This window comes from Durio zibethinus, chromosome 11, assembly GCF_047325235.1.
Source record: "Durio zibethinus cultivar Kanyao isolate XHJ-2024 chromosome 11, ASM4732523v1, whole genome shotgun sequence".
Taxonomy (NCBI): domain Eukaryota; kingdom Viridiplantae; phylum Streptophyta; class Magnoliopsida; order Malvales; family Malvaceae; genus Durio; species Durio zibethinus.
In genome coordinates, this window is record NC_143172.1 from 27,685,149 (window position 1) to 27,706,698 (window position 21,550).

The 21,550-nt window shown below is 30.7% G+C and overlaps 2 protein-coding genes, 1 long non-coding RNA gene and 1 pseudogene across 5 annotated transcripts; 3 read left to right on the forward strand and 1 right to left on the reverse strand.

Annotated features, from left to right (window-relative positions):
• Nucleotides 1–3,097: 3,097 nt before the first annotated feature.
• On the forward strand, nucleotides 3,098–5,554 carry LOC111289838 (Concanavalin A-like lectin protein kinase family protein). The gene has a single exon (XM_022881183.2). It carries the CDS (start codon nucleotides 3,509–3,511, stop codon nucleotides 5,507–5,509), a length of 2,001 nt encoding a protein of 666 aa, XP_022736918.2. The 5' UTR covers nucleotides 3,098–3,508; the 3' UTR covers nucleotides 5,510–5,554.
• A 2,656-nt stretch (nucleotides 5,555–8,210) lies between these two features.
• LOC149516260 (uncharacterized) lies at nucleotides 8,211–9,616 on the reverse strand. The gene is made up of 2 exons (XR_016346634.1): nucleotides 8,682–9,616; nucleotides 8,211–8,520 (listed from the first exon to the last, which is right to left on the reverse strand). It is a non-coding gene; the product is annotated as an uncharacterized LOC149516260 (long non-coding RNA).
• Nucleotides 9,617–9,782: 166 nt separating this feature from the next.
• Nucleotides 9,783–11,305, forward strand: LOC111289968 (U-box domain-containing protein 36-like). Of its 2 annotated transcripts, none has more exons than XM_022881335.2 (4): nucleotides 9,783–10,228; nucleotides 10,367–10,485; nucleotides 10,617–10,735; nucleotides 10,890–11,305. In XM_022881335.2, exons 1-4 carry the CDS (start codon nucleotides 9,970–9,972, stop codon nucleotides 11,137–11,139), a joined length of 747 nt encoding a protein of 248 aa, XP_022737070.2. In that variant the 5' UTR covers nucleotides 9,783–9,969; the 3' UTR covers nucleotides 11,140–11,305. The 2 variants fall into 2 exon arrangements, with proteins under 2 accessions (XP_022737070.2, XP_022737071.2); XM_022881336.2 differs by having other exon boundaries at nucleotides 9,814–10,228; nucleotides 10,923–11,305.
• A 3,774-nt stretch (nucleotides 11,306–15,079) lies between these two features.
• On the forward strand, nucleotides 15,080–15,931 carry LOC111290486 (large ribosomal subunit protein uL15x pseudogene; annotated as a pseudogene). Its single transcript, XR_016346635.1, has one exon. The product of XR_016346635.1 is annotated as a large ribosomal subunit protein uL15x pseudogene (transcript).
• The last annotated feature ends 5,619 nt before the right edge of the window (nucleotides 15,932–21,550 follow it).

Consider the following 21,550-nt stretch of genomic DNA (forward strand, 5'->3'; position numbering starts at 1 on the left):
TTTCTCCAACTTTAAACGGTAGCTTTCAAATGAATAGAAAAAAATCCCCAACAGTTTTCTTTGTTTATTGAAAAAAGAAAAGAAAAGAAAAGGAGAGAGAGAGAGAGATCTATTTGCCCAATAGTAGATTACAATCTCAGAAGTGACATATATATATATATATATATTTATCTAACTGGGTTTTGGTATACGCTACTCTATGCAATTACATTACTATTATGAAAAATTAAAATGAAATTTATGATTTCGAATAGACTGGCCAACTAGAATTGATTATGGAAAATCATTTATATTTTCAAATTTTAGGTGTCATTATTGGTTATTGTTAATCATACAAATACAGTACACATGGTTGGAGAGAGAATGTATTTCAAAAGCCAAAAGTCTTTTGTTTAAAGATATTTCAAAAGGATTAACTTTATACTAGTTAACTGATAACAACTCAGCCGTTGAATTTACAAAATTCTAATTAACAAAAATCACTATAGAATTAAAGATATAGGACAAAGGGATGGATGTTAATTGTATAAATATACGGAGAAATAATATAATTAGTTGTATAAACTATAGATTTTCTTTTCCTTTTTATGGACTAGTTACCATTTGGATGCATGGAGTCCAAATAAATGAACATTAATGGGTTAATTTTAAAACCAATGGAAGCTAGGCCCACTCTTTTAAGTCCATCTCGACCCTATTTGCATGTTTGGGTCACTGATTCCCATACTTTACCTGTTAAGTGAAAACCCCTTTTCCATTATTGATTTTGCAAAAAAAATATTTATAAAGAGTACGGAAATGCGGGGATGAACCCGATGCCTCCGACATGCAAAGTAAGCATCAAACAAAATCGAAAAAATCGGAAATTAATTTAAAATTGTAATATTTAGTTTGATTTTAATTAATTTTTTATTTGATTTAAATTAAATTTAGATGTTGAATATATATTAAATTTAGATTGAGAGATAAAAAATTAAAATAATCAAATTAAATTAAATTTTATATTTTTAAATTTTTGTAAAATAAAATTAATAATTTTATATCAAATTTTATTAAAATATATTAAAATAATACATAAAAAACAAAAAATTTAAATTTAAAAAACCAATAAATCAATTTTATAAAATTTGATTTAGATCTAATCTTATGATATAAAATTTGAATTTTTAAAATTCATAACATATAATATCTAAAAAAATCAAATTGATATGATTCTAACCATTATCATCCTTGGTATTGTTCCATTTAAGTTATATCTCTAATTAAAATAATTAAAAAAAATAAGATTCAATATCTATATATAATCAATTAAAAAATCAGAATAAAAAATTTTTCAGAATTCATCCAGTTGGGAATTATGGCATGTCTATTGAAATTTCTCCGGAAACTTTTTGTCACAAATTGTTTATTGAATGTGGAATTGGTGACATTATTTTAGCAAATCATATAATTAACCAATAAATTATTAATTTTAAGATTAATTAAATATATCATTTAATAATTAAAAATAAATATACTTGATTTGATAAATCAAGTTTCAAATACTCATAATCTAACCAACCAAAGTCCACCTTTGAGTTTTTAGTTTTATTTTTAATTAAAATTTAATCTCAGATAAAATCAAATCACAACCATTCAAGTTTCAAGGGCTTATGAATCATTCCATTAAAACTAATATGCAAATCATCTAGTTTAACTCTAAATTAATTAGAATAATCTAAAAATAAATTCAAAATTTAAAGTTTTAAGAATCATTTTAATTAAATTTCGCTTCATAAGCCGTTATTTTTCTATCTAATTAAATTAAAATAATTTATAAATAAAATAAAATAAAATAAAATAGTTTAAGTTCTTTTAGAAGTTTCTCTCATCTAGTAGACTAGCACCATAAATACAGTGTTCTTCCATATCATTCGACAAGTTACAATTTTGAGATGAAAAAAAAAATAAAAAGACTAAAAAATTATACCAAATCTCAAGAATCAAGTTTTGAATTATTGAAGAACTAAAAAGTCCGGAATAATTAAAGATCTCGAAGAATATAATATTTGAATTATAAAGTCTTCCACGCCATCAAAGAAATTTTTTTTTTATTGTTTCTAAAATTTTCAAAATTTGTAATTTTCTAGTTTGATAAATAAAAATCTTCTTTATTTTTAATTTTTTAGTATTATTTTAACTTGAAATTTTTGTACAATCATTTTTTTAAAAATATATAAGATCATATCCATGCGTTACTGACTTACTGCAGACGTTTACTTTTCTTTTTTTTTTTGAATTATTTTAACATTGAAATGTAGAAAATTAGATTACTGTGCAACAATAAATTATAATTTCTAAACTGATAACATAAGAAATTATATTTAAATAATAATTATCACGGGGAAAAGTTTAGTATATTATTAACTTATAATTTATATATTTTTTAAAAATTATTTGAAAAATATATCTGAAAATAATATAACTTGTATTGTTGATTCAGATAAATTATCATTGATATGATTTGATTGATGCATATTTATATTATTTAATAAATATGTTAAATTTAAATTATATTAAATATTAAATAAATTTATCCATTGTTAATTGAGTTCATTAATATTTTAGATTCATAGTTAAATTTATTTATTTTATATTTAATTTATAAATAATCAATAATAAATATGAATTTAGATTCAAAATTTTAAATGACAAGAAACATGATATAAATCTATCGATAATTAATTAAATTTATGAATATAATAAATTCATGAATATTTATGTTTATAAATAATTAAAGTATAGATTAATATTAAATTATATGTTGTTAAATAAATTTTGATAACATGTAAAAAAAAAAAAAAGAAAGAAGAAGCTGACATGATAATTAAGAGAATACAAATGTGGCAAAAGGAAATTGACATGATAATATTCATGTGTTATAAAAGATAGATAATTAAAGATAAACAAATATATATATATATATATGATATACTAATAGCATATCTTGTCATAGGAAAACCAATAAAATGAAGATAAAGTTAATGAAGAAGATTAGGAATCACTGATGAGTGGCATGTTAAGTTATTGGTGAGATATTGAGAAACGAGAGAGATCCAGCAAAAGATCGATCCACTTATAATTTTCAAATGAATAGAATGATAGAAAGCCATCCACCTTATTACTCAACTTTAATTTCGCAAAAGGAAAATGAAAAGCCCCTCATAATTATGCTCCTACCTTATAAAGGCAAAATACTTAATTAACATTAACGATTAATCCAATACCCTACTTCAAGAGTCAAGACCATTGACATTCAGTCTAAACAGGTGGTTTTTTATTTTTTGCCAGAACATTGAGACTGAACACTAAGTTTACTCATTCAAAACCTTTTTTAATAGCACTACTATTAATTGTCTCTCAGAGCTGCCTTTTGATTTTTTCTCCCTTTTTTCACAATCCCAGTTTCCAATCCACCCATCCATCACCACTCTCCCAACCTGTTCGCCGTCCACCGCTACCCCTCCCCATGCAGCCCTTCTTCTTCCTCCTCCGCATCCTTTTCCTCCTCTTATTTCTCTCTTCCACTTTTGCCCTCGACTTCCTCTTCAATTCCTTCATCGGTACCGCCAACGGCACCAACCTTACCCTCATAAACGACGCCCGAATCGACACCTCCACCATCCGCCTCACCAACGACTCCAACCAGTTCTCCTTCGGCCGCTTCTTTTACCCCACCACCCTCTCCATGAAGCCAAATTCTAATTCCACATCACTCTCTTCATTCTCGACATCCTTCGTTTTCTCTGTCTTACCAGAAATCTCTACCAGCCCTGGCTTCGGCCTCTGCTTCGTCCTTTCCAACTCTACTTCCCCTCCAGGTGCTCTGGCTAGCCAATACTTTGGTATTTTCACCAACGCCACGGACCCTATCGTGGCTCCCCTTCTAGCAATCGAGTTCGATACGGGTCAAAACCCCGAATTCAATGACCCTGACGGGAACCATATAGGGATCGACTTAAACAATATTATATCTGCCCAAACAGCGCCAGCTCAGTACTTCAACTCTTCAAATGGAAGTTTTGTTCCTTTTAACATGCGTACGGGCCAAAATGTCCATGCTTGGATTGATTTTGACGGTGTAAATTTTGAGATCAACGTCACGGTTGCCCCTGTGGGAGTATCGAGACCCCCCAGGCCAACGCTTAATTATAAAAATCCGCTGATTGCTAATTATGTTTCTAGTGAAATGTTTGTTGGGTTTTCAGCGTCCAAGACTCAGTGGGTTGAGGCACAGAGGGTTTTAGCTTGGAGCTTGAGCGATACGGGAGTTCTTAGAGAGATTAACACAACCGGTTTGCCTGTTTTTATTATTGAATCATCGTCTTCTTCTTTGTCATCTGGGGCTATTGCTGGGATCGTTATTGGTTGTGTTGCTTTTGTAATTATTTGTGGATCTGGGTGTTATTTATTTTGGAGGAAAATTTTCAGGGAAGAAAGTGAAGATGAGATTGAAGATTGGGAACTTGAGTATTGGCCTCATAGATTTTCTTATGAAGAGCTTAAACAAGCTACCAATGGATTTTCGAATGAAAATCTTTTAGGCTCCGGTGGGTTTGGTCGTGTTTTTAAAGCGAAGCTTCCAAACAACACGGAAGTTGCGGTTAAGTGCGTGAACCATGATTCGAAACAAGGACTAAGAGAGTTCATGGCTGAGATCGAAAGTATGGGAAGACTCCAACATAAGAATCTTGTCCAAATGCGAGGTTGGTGTCGGAAAGGCAATGAACTCATGCTTGTCTATGATTACATGCTTAACGGAAGTCTTAACCGTTGGATTTTCGACAAACCCCAGAAGCTCCTCGGTTGGAGACAGCGTCTTTTGGTTCTGGCTGACGTGGCTGAGGGTTTGAACTATCTACACCATGGTTGGGACCAAGTTGTTGTTCATAGAGATATCAAATCAAGCAACATTTTGTTAGATTCTGAAATGAGAGGGAGGCTTGGAGATTTTGGATTGGCTAAGTTGTATGAACACGGACAAGTTCCTAAAACAACCAGGGTGGTTGGAACCTTAGGTTACTTGGCGCCTGAATTAGCCACGGTGGCGGTTCCTACTGCGGCTAGTGATGTGTACAGCTTTGGGGTGGTGGTTTTGGAAGTGGTTTGTGGGCGTCGGCCACTGGAGATGGCGATGGAAAAGGAGGAGGAGCAAGTATTGATGGATTGGGTGAGGGAGTTATATGAAGAAGGAAGGGTAAGGGAGGCGGCGGATGCAAGGGTTCAACAGGAATATGAGGGGGAAGAAGTGGAGATGGTGTTGAAGCTGGGTTTGGCTTGTTGTCACCCTGATCCTTTGAGGAGACCCACTATGAAGGAGGTGGCGGCGGTTTTGGTTGGAGAGGAAGTGGCTGCTGCTCCGGCTGATTTATTGAATGAATTAGCTTATGGTGGGAGTACCGTTGGAGATGACGGTAGCAGCGTTGGAGAAGATTCTAGAGTGGCGGTGCCACCGGAACCACCAATGTGAATACGGTTTCTTTTTTCTTTAAAAAAATATTTACGTGGTTGTTGACTTTTTTTTTTTTTTTTTTGTTCTTTTACATATCGATTTGATTAAATTGTGCCAATAATGTGGGGGGGGGGGGGGTAAAGTTGCAGTGTGTGAAATATGGAAATAAATACCTGATTTTTTGGCAATGAGAATCTTTATTCTAATATAATAAAATTTTGCATTATTGATATAATCCACTCCACAAAATACAATAAATAACACATCTTATAGATATTTAAATCCTGTTTATTCAAGCAATTAGTGTTTGTTCTCTCGTGGCAGATTCAAGATTTTGATTAGTTAGGCGGTGGATGATAAAGGCAAAAATGAAACTAGAAATTAATAACTATGAATGATTTCGTCATGACAAATAATGATTTTGAAAAGTAGCTGGTTTTTAATTTGGTCCGGTCTAATACCCAAAGCCGAAATTGAGTAATGTGATGGGCAGAACTTTGAATTCTTCCATTCCATGCTCACACAGGCTTCCGTTTTCAATGCTTGTCTCTCTCTATGATGGATGAATGATGATCTTATTTGAAAGACTACTTCCATTCCACTCCCTGCTTTCTTTTTCGCCTTTAAATTCCAATCCCTTGTTTAATATGCAGAAATCTTGAGTTTCTATTCTGAAAATTTGCTCCAAATTCCAATTTCCAATTTCCAATTTCCAAAATGGTGGGCTACTGTAATGTGCAAAGCTTGACCTTGTTAGCGAGAAGCCAGTGGCAGTACTCTTTAGCAAATCAATACAAATCAATTCAGAATTTCCAACAACACGTGTGAATGTGGTAGTACAATATATATATATGTATATGTATAACTCTAGATAAAAAAAGTATTGATGGTTTCAAAGTTAATTTTTATGTTGAGCTTTTTTTGAGTTTTCTTTGTTGTTAGTTTGTTTTAGTTTAACCCTTTTGTGTGGGTCTTTAAATTTTAATTTTAATTTTAATTTTTTTATATTTGAAAATTTCTCTTATTTCTAAGAAAATTTATTATTTTTTTGATAGTCATATTTTTCATTATTTTATGATTAACGTAAAAACTTTAACAGTTATTCTATATTGTTAAATAATTATGTATATACTATTATCATATAATATTGCAAAACATATATTTACAATTTTTAGTAATCATTTTTTATCATATTATTTCTATAACATATTTTAAGATATTTTTATAAACATATGTCGGATAAACATTCTTCTATCATTTTATTAGATCTTAAAGAAAATAAATCTTGAATCATATATTATAACGTCAAAAATAAATTCTTTTTAGAAGAATAAAAGAAATTTATCATCGATAATTAGTTAAAAACTAATGATTATTGTTTATTTGCTACGATAACACATAATACTTTTTAAATAATTATTTATCTTGATTATAAATAAACTTCTCCATAATCATATGTAATTACAAACAAAGTGTTTCATACCTTTTTTTTTTATGAATTTTGTAACTTTAAAATACATATTTAACATTTTCTATTAGTTTTATAGTAATTTTTTTTGTCAATCATTTTAACAAAATTTTGTACACTTAATAATATTAACTTTATATTAAATTATTTTAAATTTAATTTAATCAAATATTAATTAAATAAAATATTAAAAATTAATTTAACATACTGGACGAAGCCGAGGTTCATCACTAGTGTATAACAAACGTTCCTTCTTTTGCTTTGTATGGTTCTCAGTTCTCACCATAAGTACGGTCATGATAACAAAAATAGTCAAATAGAGATAAATTTTCAAATCTAATCCAGTCTACTTATTTATGATGAAGCTTATGACCGGTTTCTTTTCCATTGTTTCTCTTATTTTCAAATTCATTTGCATTGAAGGTTTGATTGTCATCCTTCCATGACTGATGATAGATGAAGATGATCATCAGCTGAAGAAGCAGTAATTAAGGTGCAGGCGCTTGTTAGTTTTTAGCTCAATAACACTCAACTCTGCATTTGATTCAGTAGAGGATCATTGGATATATAGTTGCTGTCCATGCCTCCTCTCTTCTTTTTTTGTCGACGATCTCCATGTTTTTCTCTTTTTTTTTTTGTACAAAATTTCCAACCATTTGTAAGAGTGAAAAAGTTTTGGATTAGCGTATTTTTAACCAGCTTCATAACCAAAAAGCCCCTTAAAAGTGATGAAAGCATTAAAAATATAATGATGGTGCCATGTGTGAATATTTCTTTGTGGCTGGACCACCCAAGCAATTGAGAGCACACATCATTACACTCCTGTCATGAGAAAGGGTGTCTGTTGTTGCTTTTTTATCGGATTCTTTTTCTCTTGGAAGTGCCTACAGAAATTCATTATAGAGTTCCCATGGTAATGACAAAATGATTGTCAATTTGGCCGACGGTTGATACTTTGCCTTTAGCCGGATAGAGTGAGTTACAAGTGCAAGTTCCCTGCATATAGATATATATTGCTCTCTTGTCAGATCCATGTGCATGACTTGAGAAAATGTTGCCTAAAACATGACAGAAGAATTTCCTGAAAAAAGTTTCCTAAAAGCAACCCGTTTTGGAAATTGTTATGGTTACTACCTACTACCTAACTAGACTACCGCTTTGTAACTTGTAAAAGAACCGGAGAAAGGGCAGATTTCTTCTATATCAAGTTCATTTTTACATCCTATTTATTTCTAAAGGGCTCATAATTCATATTTAAGAAAGCTGAAGGGCATCCATTACCAACTAATTCAGATTGACCAATCTACATAAGGTTCATTCATGTGTCAAGTACAATAAATCAGGACTCTTATGGCTCAATAACTGTATTTATGGTAAAACTAGAGTGTGAAGTTGAGGGCATGGAAACTCAAGTATGGCTTGCTTTTTCTGTCTCCAATCTTGAAGCATCGAGACTTCTGCTGGCACAATGATGCAACTGCCTCTTTCATTGTTTCTGGTCCGCACACCAAGACTCCAATATCAGATCCACCATTTTCATTTAGGAACTTGGAGAATACATCTGATGAGATTCCATCAATTTCAATGTGTTAGAACAAGTGTTGATACGACAAATACAAAGACCTTTGATATAATTTGACCTTTAGCGATCTAACGAGAAACGGTTGTGTCAAATGAAATCAAGTATAAACTGAATCAATAGTCATTTTGAAATTTACTCACAAATTGTGAAGCGACGAAATGCCAGCTTCTCATCGCATAAAAATAGCGATTACCGTGAAATATTGAGGCATGTTTGGTGGGTGGAAAACGGACAGAAACAATGATCAAGAAAATAAAGTAATAAACCGTAGGAATGAGGTACCAACCACCCAGTTGCCTTTTTGGCAACTAATAATATCAAGAAGATAAACCGCAGGTAAGAGTTGAAGCCCATTTCTTTTATTTAGCTCCAGCCCTAAGGCCGATTTTTTGTCCAGTTCATTGTGTCTTTGTTAAAGAGTTGGAAGGCCCTGCAAAGACGCCCAAGACTGGGTCATTGAATTGGAGATTGATGTGGCAGGTACTCATACCCCTTCACTTCATATATATATGACTTAGAAAAAAGACAAAGCAGAGAAAAAGTAGGCAAGGAAACTACGTAGAGCCTGCCCCACCGGGCCTGTTGTTATTTACTCGTACAGGTACATACATAATTCTAGATGGAATAGATGCCTTGCGCTCGTCCGGCCACAGATGTATCTGGAAAAGAGATCCCCACGAAAACAAACAACACATCTTTTCCAAAAATTCAAATACTCCAATAATACACATTGAATCATTACCTTCGCCTTTTATGCAGCTTCATTTCAATTTTCATCCATGTTTATCAAACAAAATTTGATTTACACATGGAAGACCTAACATAGTAATTCAATCCTCTTTCAAGAAATATGACCACTCAGTTTGGAAAACATATATAGCAATGCAATCATTTTCTATCATACCTTTGGTTTCTGAGATTGAAAGTTAAGGCCCATTTGCCTTGTTGAAGCACTGATTTAACATGTGCATGTGCCAGCCTAAGCCTAACAAGTAACAATAGGGACATTGAAGACCCTGGTTCAAATTTGAGGCTCATAGGCGAGATGGTCCTTCCCTAGCCCCAATACAGGGTCAAAGGTCTAAAAACTGAACAGATGGAGGGGAAGAAAAGGAAACAGTAGCAGTAGTTTCTTTTGTTTAAAAAGGCATGTAAAAAAGAAAAAAAAAAGGAGAGACGGGTCCTACTTTGTTGTGAGTTATGGCATATATCTCCAAATCCAAATCGCCTACGAACAACCTTGACAAAAATGAATCTCTTTTTTACCTTTTTCTTTTGTGGCATTGAGGGCAACGACCATTTCATCTTTTAAAACTTCCAACCCGCTAGCATCAAAATCTTGTCATCGTCGCTCTCTTTCACCCTCCTCAACCTTTTGGTTCTTTATGTCTTTGTTTGTAAGAGACAAGAAGAGAGAGAGAGAGAGAGATGGAGGAAGGAAACTATGTGCCGGCAGACTCTATGCAATACTATAAAGCTCGGATGATGTCTCCGGAAATCGTAGAGATCGGAGAAGAGAGTAAGAGCTTTCCAGGAAGCAAAGATGGAAGTGGCTGCGATGTTTATGTAGCTGTTGGCAAAGATGACTTGGGTGTTTTGAAATGGGCGCTTGACCATGCTGCTTCACCTGGATCTCGGGTTTTTCTTGTTCATGTTTTTGCTCCCATAACTTTTGTACGTACGCCAGGTATTAAACGCAAAATTCTTGCTTTCTTGATTTCCCAAGTAGGAGTAACTTCCTGAATCCTGATCCTTTGCTAGTATTTCCTTCACTGCTAAGGTTTTTAAGTGTACTTTTTCTGCATATCGGCGATGTTCGTTGTAGTTGGCAACTTATCAAAGAACCAATTGAACGAAGAACAGCTAAGAGTTCATGTTAATGAAGAGAATAACAGGAGAAGGAACCTCTTGCAAAAATACATTCGCCTGTGCATTGACTCCAAGGTGGAGCGTCGACGACTTCTATGTTCCCAGTTGCCAATCAAATTTAGCCCATAAAACTTGCAATAAAAAGAACTTAACAGCGGTAAACTGAAACTTATAAGTGATAATATATTTCTATCTCCATGCGACAGGTGACAGTGGATACGGTGCTGATTGAGAGCAATTCCCTATTCAAAGCAATTCTCGAACTCATTCCTGTTCTCAACATTACCTGCCTTGTCATGGGAACTAAACATCCACCTAGCTCAAGGTTCGAATCGATTATCCTTTTGAATGCATCATTGAATATTGTTTCATAAAAGTACTGGAAGCACCAAGGAAGCCTAAAAACTTAAGCTTAATTAGCACTCTTGGGCTACTTCTAAACCAATTGATTACTAACTGTAATTTCATCTTGTCAAAAGCTTATGGAATGAGATGTTGATGATGTTCTTCAGGCAGAGAAGGTGGAAACATGGGATAGCAGAATTGATCAAAAAGAATGCTCCGGACTATTGTGCGGTTACCATTGTTCATGATGGCAAGAAGATTGAAGATTGTCAACAGGAACCAGAGCTGGTCCATCCATCCCAAGAATCCAGTCCCCAGAGAACAGGACTCAACTCTGAAAGGAATTTCTTCCAGTGTGTATGCTTTACAGGCAAGTCAAATTGATCCTCTTTGTGTTCCTCTGTGCATCAATGTGATGATCTAGAAGGAAATCATAGTCTCTCATATTTACTATTTTATAAACTCGAGAGATAGAGTACTGCTTGATGGATATACTCTTGATGCTGATTCTAAATTGGAATACCTATACTGATAAGAGATTATATATATATATATATATATATATATGTACTAACGTTGCCTATGGTCTGTAAGAAATCAAGAATTATACAATGAAAGTGCTCTAATTGTCGTTGCAAAACTGGAGATGTTAAAATCAAGAAATTCCAACAGTTTCAACATTTTAGGATGTGATAACCATGGTTGCTAAAGGGACCATGTGCAGGGCTTTGGGATTTATAAAAGGGAAGCAGTTTGAATCATATTTTTTTTTTATCATTGGCTTTTGAGGAAAGAAATAAGAGCTTGCATTTTTGGATAAAATAAGAACTAGGCTGGTCCTATTGTCATACCAGAATTAGAGGTCCCTGCCCTGCCTGCCTGCCTGCCTTGAGATTTTTCCTGTGTTGAAACAGGCAAGTAATTTGCACTGAATCATAAACTCTACCAGGAAAGCTTTTTCTCCAATTATGCCATACGCATTATAGATGGAGAATATGTTTCCTAAACGTTTCTCTATCTATCAAATCCAGAAAATAGGACTAGAGTTGGGGATTATTAAGATTTGAACAGCTTTAAAAAAAGGGGGGGGGGGTGTGGTTTCAGGTTCACCGCTTCCATTCCAATCCGTGTGAAAGTAAAAAGTGAAACCCAAGTGGCTGAGGATTGGAAGGTCGGTCACCAATTCCCAGTCCCAAATGATGTCAAAGAGATGGCGTGTGGGCAAAACATTAACTTAACGCACTCCCAATCCCAAATGTTTTCCGGGCCATGTTTAAACAAATTGCACAGCAGAGGTAATGAAATGAGAAGTGATTAAGTTTTCACACTTAATGCAGCATACACCATATATAGTAGCTAAAATTTTGTAGATAAGCAAAGAATTACAAGTTTAGAACTTAGAAGGGGAACAGACAAGTGAGGAAATTAAAGAACTGAATTAATGCAAATGTAGTACAAGCCTTTTCTTTTCTTTTCTTTTTCTTTTTATATAAAAAAAGAAAGAACAGATATAGATATCTAACTTTACCATGATTCTTTATTAGCAGAGTTTTGCAGAAGAAAATTTTTGTCCACTCACAAGTTGCCACAGAAAATTTTTTAATTAATTAATTAATTAAAGAAGTTTTTAAGTGATAAATTATTTATTGTCATAATAATGACATCATTAATTAATTTATATAATTAATTAAATATGTCCTTTGACAATTGAAAATAAATATACTTAGTGGATCAAAATTCAAAGATTTTTAAGGTGATCAATCAAAATTAATCTATGGATCATCCAATATATCTCTTAATTAAATTAAAATAATTTTGAGATAAATTTAAATTTTAATCGATTAAATTTAAAGAACTTACGAGTCATTCCATCAAATGTTACTCACAAATCATTGAATTTTATCATTAATTAAACTACAGTTATTTTTAGAAATAAAATCAAAAGAGTTCACATTCTTTCGGAACTCTCTCACCCAACATCACCTCACACTATAAAAAGAAAATTCCTCTAAACCATAGAAGTAAGTTTTCTAGGAAAAAAAAAAAAAAAAAACCGAAGTTCCCACAGCACAAAGAATAAAGATATGAAGATCAAGAAGTTAATTTTTAAAGAATGAACATCTAAAAAATTAGAGTCTCCAAACTCTAATTTTATTAAAAATGAAAGTTCTGAAGAATAAAGTCTCCAAAATAAATTCAAAAAAGGAAGATATGAAGATCGAAACTTCAAAGATCCAAAAAGTCTTTGATGGGAACTAAGTTCCTCGATGGGAACTAAGTACCTCTGGGAACCAAAATTAAAGAATCTTTAAATGCGAAGTTCCTTGATAGGAACCAAGATCAAAGATTTCCTAGTTAGGGATCAAGATCCAAAATCTCCAAATTGAAAGCAAATTTCAATATCTTAGTGAAATCCCAAAATTTGAGTTTATATTTCTTCAATTCAAGAATAGATCTTCAAGACTTTAAAGCGAAATCTATACTTTTTTTTTTATTTTAAGAATAAATCATCAGGACCCTTGAATGAAATTTGTATTTCTTTAATTCAAAATCAAGGCATCAAAGATTTTTGAAACTAAATCCAAATTTATTCAATTCATCAAGTCCAACTTTATTCTAAATCATCAAGACCTTTGAAATGAAGTCCATACTTCATCAATTCAATATCAAGTCATCAAAGATCTAAAGCAAAATTCAAATTTATTCAATTCAAAATCAAGTCTTTCAAACCCTTAAAGTGAATTTGTTGTGAAGAAAAGAAGATGATTTTATTTTTTTTTTTGTAATAAGAATTTCAAAATATTGTATTTTACAAATTTGATAAATCAAATTAATATTTATTTTAATTTTTTTTTCTATTTTTGACAAAATGTATATGTACAATAAGACAAATCGATAGTCTATGCAATAATTGAGAAACGAATCCTTCAATTTGTAATGTCACTCTACTAGCATTAGCAACATCTTCGCTATGTACTCCTTACCTAAAATATACTATTCAATCCATTATTATTCCTGCCTTTTTTTATCATTAAAATTAATTGACTTCCACTTCTAAGATTGGACCATGTATAAAAACATATAGTAGTATAAATAAGCGCGTTTGCTCATTTTGCCTAATAACAATTTGAAAACCAAGGAAAATGACCTCGAGAGGTCATAGTCAGACTCAGAAGTGTCTTTGCTATGAAGCAGGGAATTAATCCTTAACACCTAATATAAAACAAAAGATTAAATTTCCAAAACAAAAGGCAAGTCCATCATTTTGGTCAAAATTTGAGCAAAACATAAGCAAAAAAAAATTGTAAGGGGCAGAGTTAGCCGAAGTTGATTTGCAAAAAGTAAAGTATGTTAGTTATTTAGAATGTATTAATCTCACATTGAATGAAAAAAAATTAATTATATTTATATTTTAAATAATTATATTTGAATAAAAATAATTATTAGATGACAAATAGTCATAATTATTGGAATATAAATAAATTATTATTTATAAAGATAATAATTACACAAAAAATTATAATTATTTAACTGAAAATTTATGTCTTTTCATTCATTATAAATAAATATTTTAATATAACAATTTTTATTATTTTTATTTAAAAAGTTTTGAGATTTTATTACATTCTAAAGATATAATTGTCTTTAAAAAAATATTTTTCATGCTTTAAAGTTAAATTTTTGTTTTATTATTTATATTTTATTATTATTTTTTCTAACAAAGTATACATAATTAAATCTTGTTTGGTGAATGAGTTTGGTCTAAACTTAAAATCAAACATGTTTTTAACTTAAAAGTCCTAATTATAAAAAAAAATTGAGCCGAGGGCTGATGCAAGGCAGCCGATGAAGGTCAGAGGTTGTCTCCAAATTCAACTGAGCTGAGCTGCATACTTAGTCAGTTGGACCAAACTATAGCTGAAAAGTGAAAGTCACCCAAATAGAGCAGGCCAGGTCGAACTAGACCACACGACAAATTACCAAATCTAACCCAATATGTAAATTCAGATATTTTTCCTTCCCAACAATCACCAGGCCCAATATTCCCATTCTGATATTCCTTCTCTACTTATTTAATCATCTCCTTTTTATTTTCAGGGAACATTTTATGAGTTTTAGTGTATCTTATATTAGAAATTTAATTTTTTTCTGTAAAATTGATGATTCATGAATCATGATCTTTAATACAGAAAAGTTTTGATGAAAATAAATTAAATAAAATATAAAAAAATTTAAGAGTATTAGGTACCATTCAAATTAAAAAATAAATAAAAGAAAAATATTGAAACATAAAAAGAGAGGCACAGAGGGAAATATAATTTCAAATGAACGCAACGCACTGTTTCTTCAGAAACTTTTATCCCTAAAGGCCCAAAGCATCAAAGGAGCTGTCAGCGGTAGAATTTGAAAGAATGCAGCGGAGGCCCAGCCCATAGAAACTAGTAAATTCTCAGAGATGGAGCCGTCAATATATCCCGTAGAAACCCTAGTTCCCATCTGTTGCGCCACTCTGAGCGTCTGTTGTTGCAGCTGCCGCAGCGGCACGTGAGAGCCTTGATTGCCAGAAGGCAGAAATGACGACCCGTTTCAAGAAGAACCGGAAGAAGAGAGGGCACGTGAGCGCAGGGCACGGTCGTATCGGCAAGCACAGGAAGCACCCGGGAGGTCGCGGCAATGCTGGAGGCATGCACCACCACCGAATCCTGTTCGACAAGTACCATCCTGGTTATTTCGGAAAGGTCGGTATGCGTTACTTCCACAAGCTTCGCAACAAGTTATACTGTCCCATCGTCAACGTCGACAAGCTCTGGTCTTTGGTCCCTCAAGATGTTAAAGACAAGTCTAAGGCTTCCAACGACTCTGCTCCTTTGATTGATGTTACCCAGTTTGGTTACTTTAAGGTTTTGGGTAAGGGTGTTTTGCCACCCAATCAGCCTATTGTTGTTAAAGCTAAGCTTATTTCTAAGACTGCTGAGAAGAAGGTTAAGGAGGCTTGTGGAGCTGTTCTACTTACTGCTTAGGCTTTTTAAGTAATTTTTCAAGGTCTTTTTTTTTTTTTTTTAAGGTTATGATTGTTAGTGAATTTTTGAGTTTTGATTTGGCATGAACTTGTATACTGATATCGTTTTATTCAGCGTAAGTTTGTGAGAAATGAAATGGACTAGTCTTTTTTTAATGGTGTGTCTTATTTAGTTATATTACGTAATGTATTTGGCTGGCTGATAGGATTTTTTAAGCTTTTGTTGATTTATTTCATATCTGATTGGATGCTGTGTGAGGTGGTTATGATTTTATTTTGAAAGGCTGACACCATCTGTTTAATCTATGGTTATTTCCCTGTCTTGAAGTAAAATAATGCGGAATTGGTCTAGTCATCGTATAGTTGTTAATGCTTTTTGTTGATTTGGGCGTCTGAAATTTCGGGCTTCCTAAGTTGGGAATGTTGTAGGTTTTTATGTTTTTGCTCATTATCTTATTTTTACTGCAAGATTATTTATTATCTCAGATGTGAAATTGTATGTGATACTGAATTATTTTCACTGCTGGATTGTTTGTTGTGTATGTGATAACTGATACCTTTGTTTGGGATCAAGCATTGTTATTTATTCAATAGAATGATAAGAGTTAGATCATGGCTTTGATTGCAGAGAAATTTTAGATCATGGCTTTGATTGCAAAGAAATGTACACTTGTCAAGTGTCTCATTTACGATTTCTGGTAGTTTATTATAGTTGGAGCAAGATCAAAGTTTTATCTTTTTTATGTGGTCTTGGTCGTGGCTTTATTTTGTTTGTGCCATATTTATGGGAAAACATATACGGTGAGGGAGGAAGGAGATTGATTTTTTGGGTTGTGTTGGTAAACGGTGAGAGTGCCATCCACAGCACCGTAATAATCCAATTATAGAAAAGAAAATCCAGATGAATTAGTAGCAATGCTCCCAGGTTCTCGGCCCTGTTTTTGTATTGAAACTCTATTCCTAAGGAGCCAGATACTTGAACACGGCTGCCTCTGCCCATTCCGTTCTATTTTGGTGGAGATGATGCAAGGAATATGTCAACGAGTATTGAGATGTTATGCATGGCCGTGGAATCTTCCCTTCTATTTTGAGTCTTGAGCTTTGACCCTAAAGCCGAAACCAATGGGAACCCAAAAAACGAAAAAGAAATAATTTCTTCCCAAACACAAGCATGAAATACTAATCGATTCATTGCAGAAAGTTATTATTGCATTTCTAGACTCATAACTTGGAAGTTCATTTGTGTGTGAGAGGATTTTCAAATAAAAACATATTTGACATAAGAAATAAAGCACGTACAAGAGAAAATATTTATGGTTCAGACACGCATGGTCCGAAGTTGTTTCTTCTGAATGCATCTCTAACCTCAAAACTTACACACTATATTATGCTGTAAGCTTTCAGGTTATTTACTACTTTAATGACGGATATTTTCCGGTCATTGGCACTGCCCATCAAATCAAATTGAAAAGAGAAGTTCCAGCACCTTGGGCTCTTGGCGGGTGAATGGAGGCCAAGTATTCTTGTTCTTCCTCTTCTTCTTGTCGTTTATATTGGCCAATGAGTGAATAAAGCTACTTATTGGAAAAGAAAAGAAAAGAAAAAGAAATTTACTCGGTCGAAAGTCATTATTCGAAATAGAAAATTTCATGGAATTAAACAAAGGAATTTATGACTAGGAGTGCTTGTCAATCCTCTGTCTTTGTCGATAACCTATACAAATTCTTAACCCGTCCCAGCAAAACCAAACAAATGATGACGTGAACAAATTTTCTCTCCCCAAAAGCTTTGGTAGGACATGCTCGGTGCTAAAAGTCAGCCTGGTTTCCACAATTTTTTCTCGTCTTTCTTTGTTGTTGCATTTCTTTTCTCCCGAGTTGAGGAGATTATCACAAGTTACATTTCATGATTAGGATTTTTATTCAAGGCTTCTTTACAAGTAGATGTTTGGCTCTTCGCCCTGTTAAGATTGATTTAGTTTTAGTTTTTGCAGCAGGCAGTTATAATATATATATGTATGTATATATATACAGAAAGAGAAAGAGAGAATCATAATGATGAGGGATCAAGAAAAAAAGGACATGGGCATGGCCATGGGCGTAATTTTGTTGGCCAGGAGGATAGAAATGGAATGGCACAGCAGAGAGATTTGACAAAACCACTCCAAACATAATCATAGTCGGGGAATGCTTACGAGTCAATTAAAACAGTAGTTTGAACTAAAAAGGTTTTGTCAGCATCAGGAATGATAATGAAGAACAGGACAAGGAACGAGAGCTCCACTTCGTGTTGTTTTTTTATTGACAATATTGCCAAGCCACTTGGGGACCATACGTGCTTCTCTACTCTGCTGGGAAGCATGTGGAAGGCGAAAAAAAAAAAAACAAAAAGCTCATAGAGTGTGGCACGTGAATATTTCTACTAAATTTAAAATATTAATTTTTTAAATTAAAGCACTACATAATAATATTATAAATATAATAGATAAATATAAAATTATATTACTAATTAAATATATATTTTATATACTCAAAATGCATCGGGATAGAACACTTTAAATACATTTTTAATTCAATTTCATTTCTCTTAAAAACTCATATTAATCAACATTTTTGTTACAAATTTTATCAAATTAAAAAAAAATTTAAAAAAAGATAAAATGAAAAAAAAACTCTAAATGAAAGTGTCATGTCAATACCTCAATTAACATTCATTTTTTCACAATATTAATTTAATTAAAAACAAAAAATAAAAAAAATGTAACAAAGAAAAAAAAAGCTCATTGAAGTACCATCTAGACATCATAATTAAGTTTAAAATGTTAATTTGTTAAATTAAGATCTTAAATAATAATTTTATTAATAAAAAAAAATCATTAAGGTACTATACGAATATCTTAATTGAATTTAAAATGATAATCTCTCAAATTAAGATATTAAATAATAATTTTATTAATATAATACATATATATTTAAATAAATAATAAAAAATACTTTTATATATATCATGGGAGAACTTGAGGTAAAGCACCTTAAATCTGCTTTTGATCTAACACTAATTTTCTTTAAAAAAAAAAAAACCCTAACCAGACTTGAACCAATATCAATTTGAACAAAAAAATACTCATATAAATTATTATTAAATTTTGTCATTTCTATCAACTAGTTTATTTTATTATTAAAGTTAATTAATTAAAAAAATAAAAAAATTTCCTAATTTATAAAAAATAAAAACAAAAAAGTAATAAAAATAATAAAAAATGATTGAAAAAATAAAAAAAAAAACCAAACCCGAGTGTCACATGAATATTTCAATTGACATACCTTTTTACAAAATTATCCAATAATTAAAAACAACAAACAAGAGGTTTTGTTTAATAATATCAAACTTGTCGGATGTCGGAAACGAATATCAACCAATTTTTTTTGTTACAAATTTTATCTAATTAAAAATAAAAAAAATAAATGAAAAAAATTAATTTGGGGTACCATATGGGTACCTTCAATGACTTTTTTTTTTCAAAATTTATCTATTTAGAAAATAAAAATGAAAAAATAAAAGAAAATTTTTTTAATGAAGGTGCCATGTAGACATTTCTAATGATTTTTTTCATAAAATTTATTTAATTCAAAATTTTTAAAAATTACAAAAGTGCCACGTGGCACCTTAAATGATAATCAATCAAAAGCCAACATGAACAAAATTAATAATAGGGATGGATAGAGAAATTTATTAATATAAAATTAAATAAATAATAAAATATATATTTTTATATTTATCCTAAGTAAAACACTCTAAATCCGTTTTTGATCCAATCATAAATTTTTTAAAGAAAAAACCTCCTTGCTCGGACCAAATATCAATTAAAAAAAGCTCATATTGGGTCAAAAAGGTCAAAATTCGTTGAAAATGGATTATTTCATTATTTTTATCTTTATTGACTATTTTTTTTATAAAACTTATCTCATTAAAAAATAAAAAATAAAATAGAATAACAAAAAAGAAAAAAAAAGAAAGTTAAATAGGGTGCCACATTCATACCTCTATTCAACTCATTTTTTCAAAAAATTTGGTGTTACTTAAGACACTCTATCAATTTTTTTTTTACAAAATTATTAAATTAAAAATAAAAAATGAAGAAAAAAAATTAAATTTTAATCAATAATATTAAATGAATCTACAAAAAAAATTTTAAAATAAGATAATTTATAAAATATGAAAAAAATAAAGGAAAAATTAAAATTAAAATAAAAAAATTGAGAGCCAAGGGGTGTGCCACGTGAAAAGTCTTATGCTTAATACAAAAGAGCATATATATAAATTTAAAAAAACTAAAAAACTATAAAAAAAAATTAAGTGTTATGCTAACTTTTTTTTTTTTACAAAATTATTTAATTAAAAAAATTGAAAAGGGTTTTTTTTTAGTTAAAATATTAAATTGGTCCCATATATTTTTTTTAAAATAAAATATTTATTAAATATGTAAAAAATAAGAAAAAAAAAAACAGTTGGCCACGTGAGTGGTACATGCTCAGTCAAAATAAACAAAATTTAAAATATAGATTGATGGGTGACGTAAATTTAAATCAACACAACAAGTACCATTTTTTAGGAGAAACTCTATTTAATTAATTATCTTTAAGATATTCACTTTTTGTATGAAATATTTTCAAAGAGCTAAAAATTATTATTTTTATTTGAAATAGAAACCTATACTCGGAAATTATATTATAAGATTCAATTATTTTGCTTATTCTTAATTAAAATTTGATATTGCTTTTTACCATATAACAGAAATTAAAGAAAACAATTAAAAAGGTAGATGTAAACAGCAAATAACAAAAGTTATTACTAATATAAAATAAAATAAAGCCTTATTGGTCAAAGTCATGAGCTAATGAACTTTTGTTTTGTCATGTCCAACGCAGAAATGAAGTAGCCAGAGCGTGCAACATGTTATTGTACGTAAGAAATTTACTATGAACATGTGATTATTCAATGCATGTACTATTATTCCAAAAATAATAAATTATTAGATAGAAATTGGCGCAGTTTAGTAAAAATATAATAAAAAGATATTGAATATATATAAACGTTTTTAGATATTAAACAATAAAGAGGAAAAAATAAATTTTTTATTAATTTTTTTGCTATATATTTATTTAATATATTTTAACAAAAAATATTAAAATTAATATTTATAGTATTTTATATATTGTAAATTTATTTTTTTGTTAATTTTTAATAATACGTTTGAGCATTGTATTTTTTATTCATATGTAATTTTTAATTTATTGTAAAATATAATATTTTAAAAAATATTTCAAACAGTCAAAAAATAAGAAAAGTAACATAATTTTTATTTTTATTTGTTATTTATTATATTTTTTATTTTTTATTTTGTTGTAGATAAAAATTATAAAAATTAAAAATACATAAAATATCATCTAATTACAAATCTATATCAAACAAATATTCACATTTTTTAAAATCCAATTAAACTATAACTCATCATGTTTTAATCCAATCGAGCCCAATACAACATTTCCTACCAAATCTAATAATTTATTTTATTTCTTTATAAACCTTTAGTTATTTGATAAATGGAAAGCAATTTTGTGCCTCACAATTCAATTAAGATTTGTCTTCACTTACGACAATTTTTATTATATGTGATCGATTAATTTACGTGTAAAAAATATATTAGTAATCTTATGACATCTATCCAAAGACAGTATTAATTGATTTTATATTATTTTAAAATAGTTCTAACTA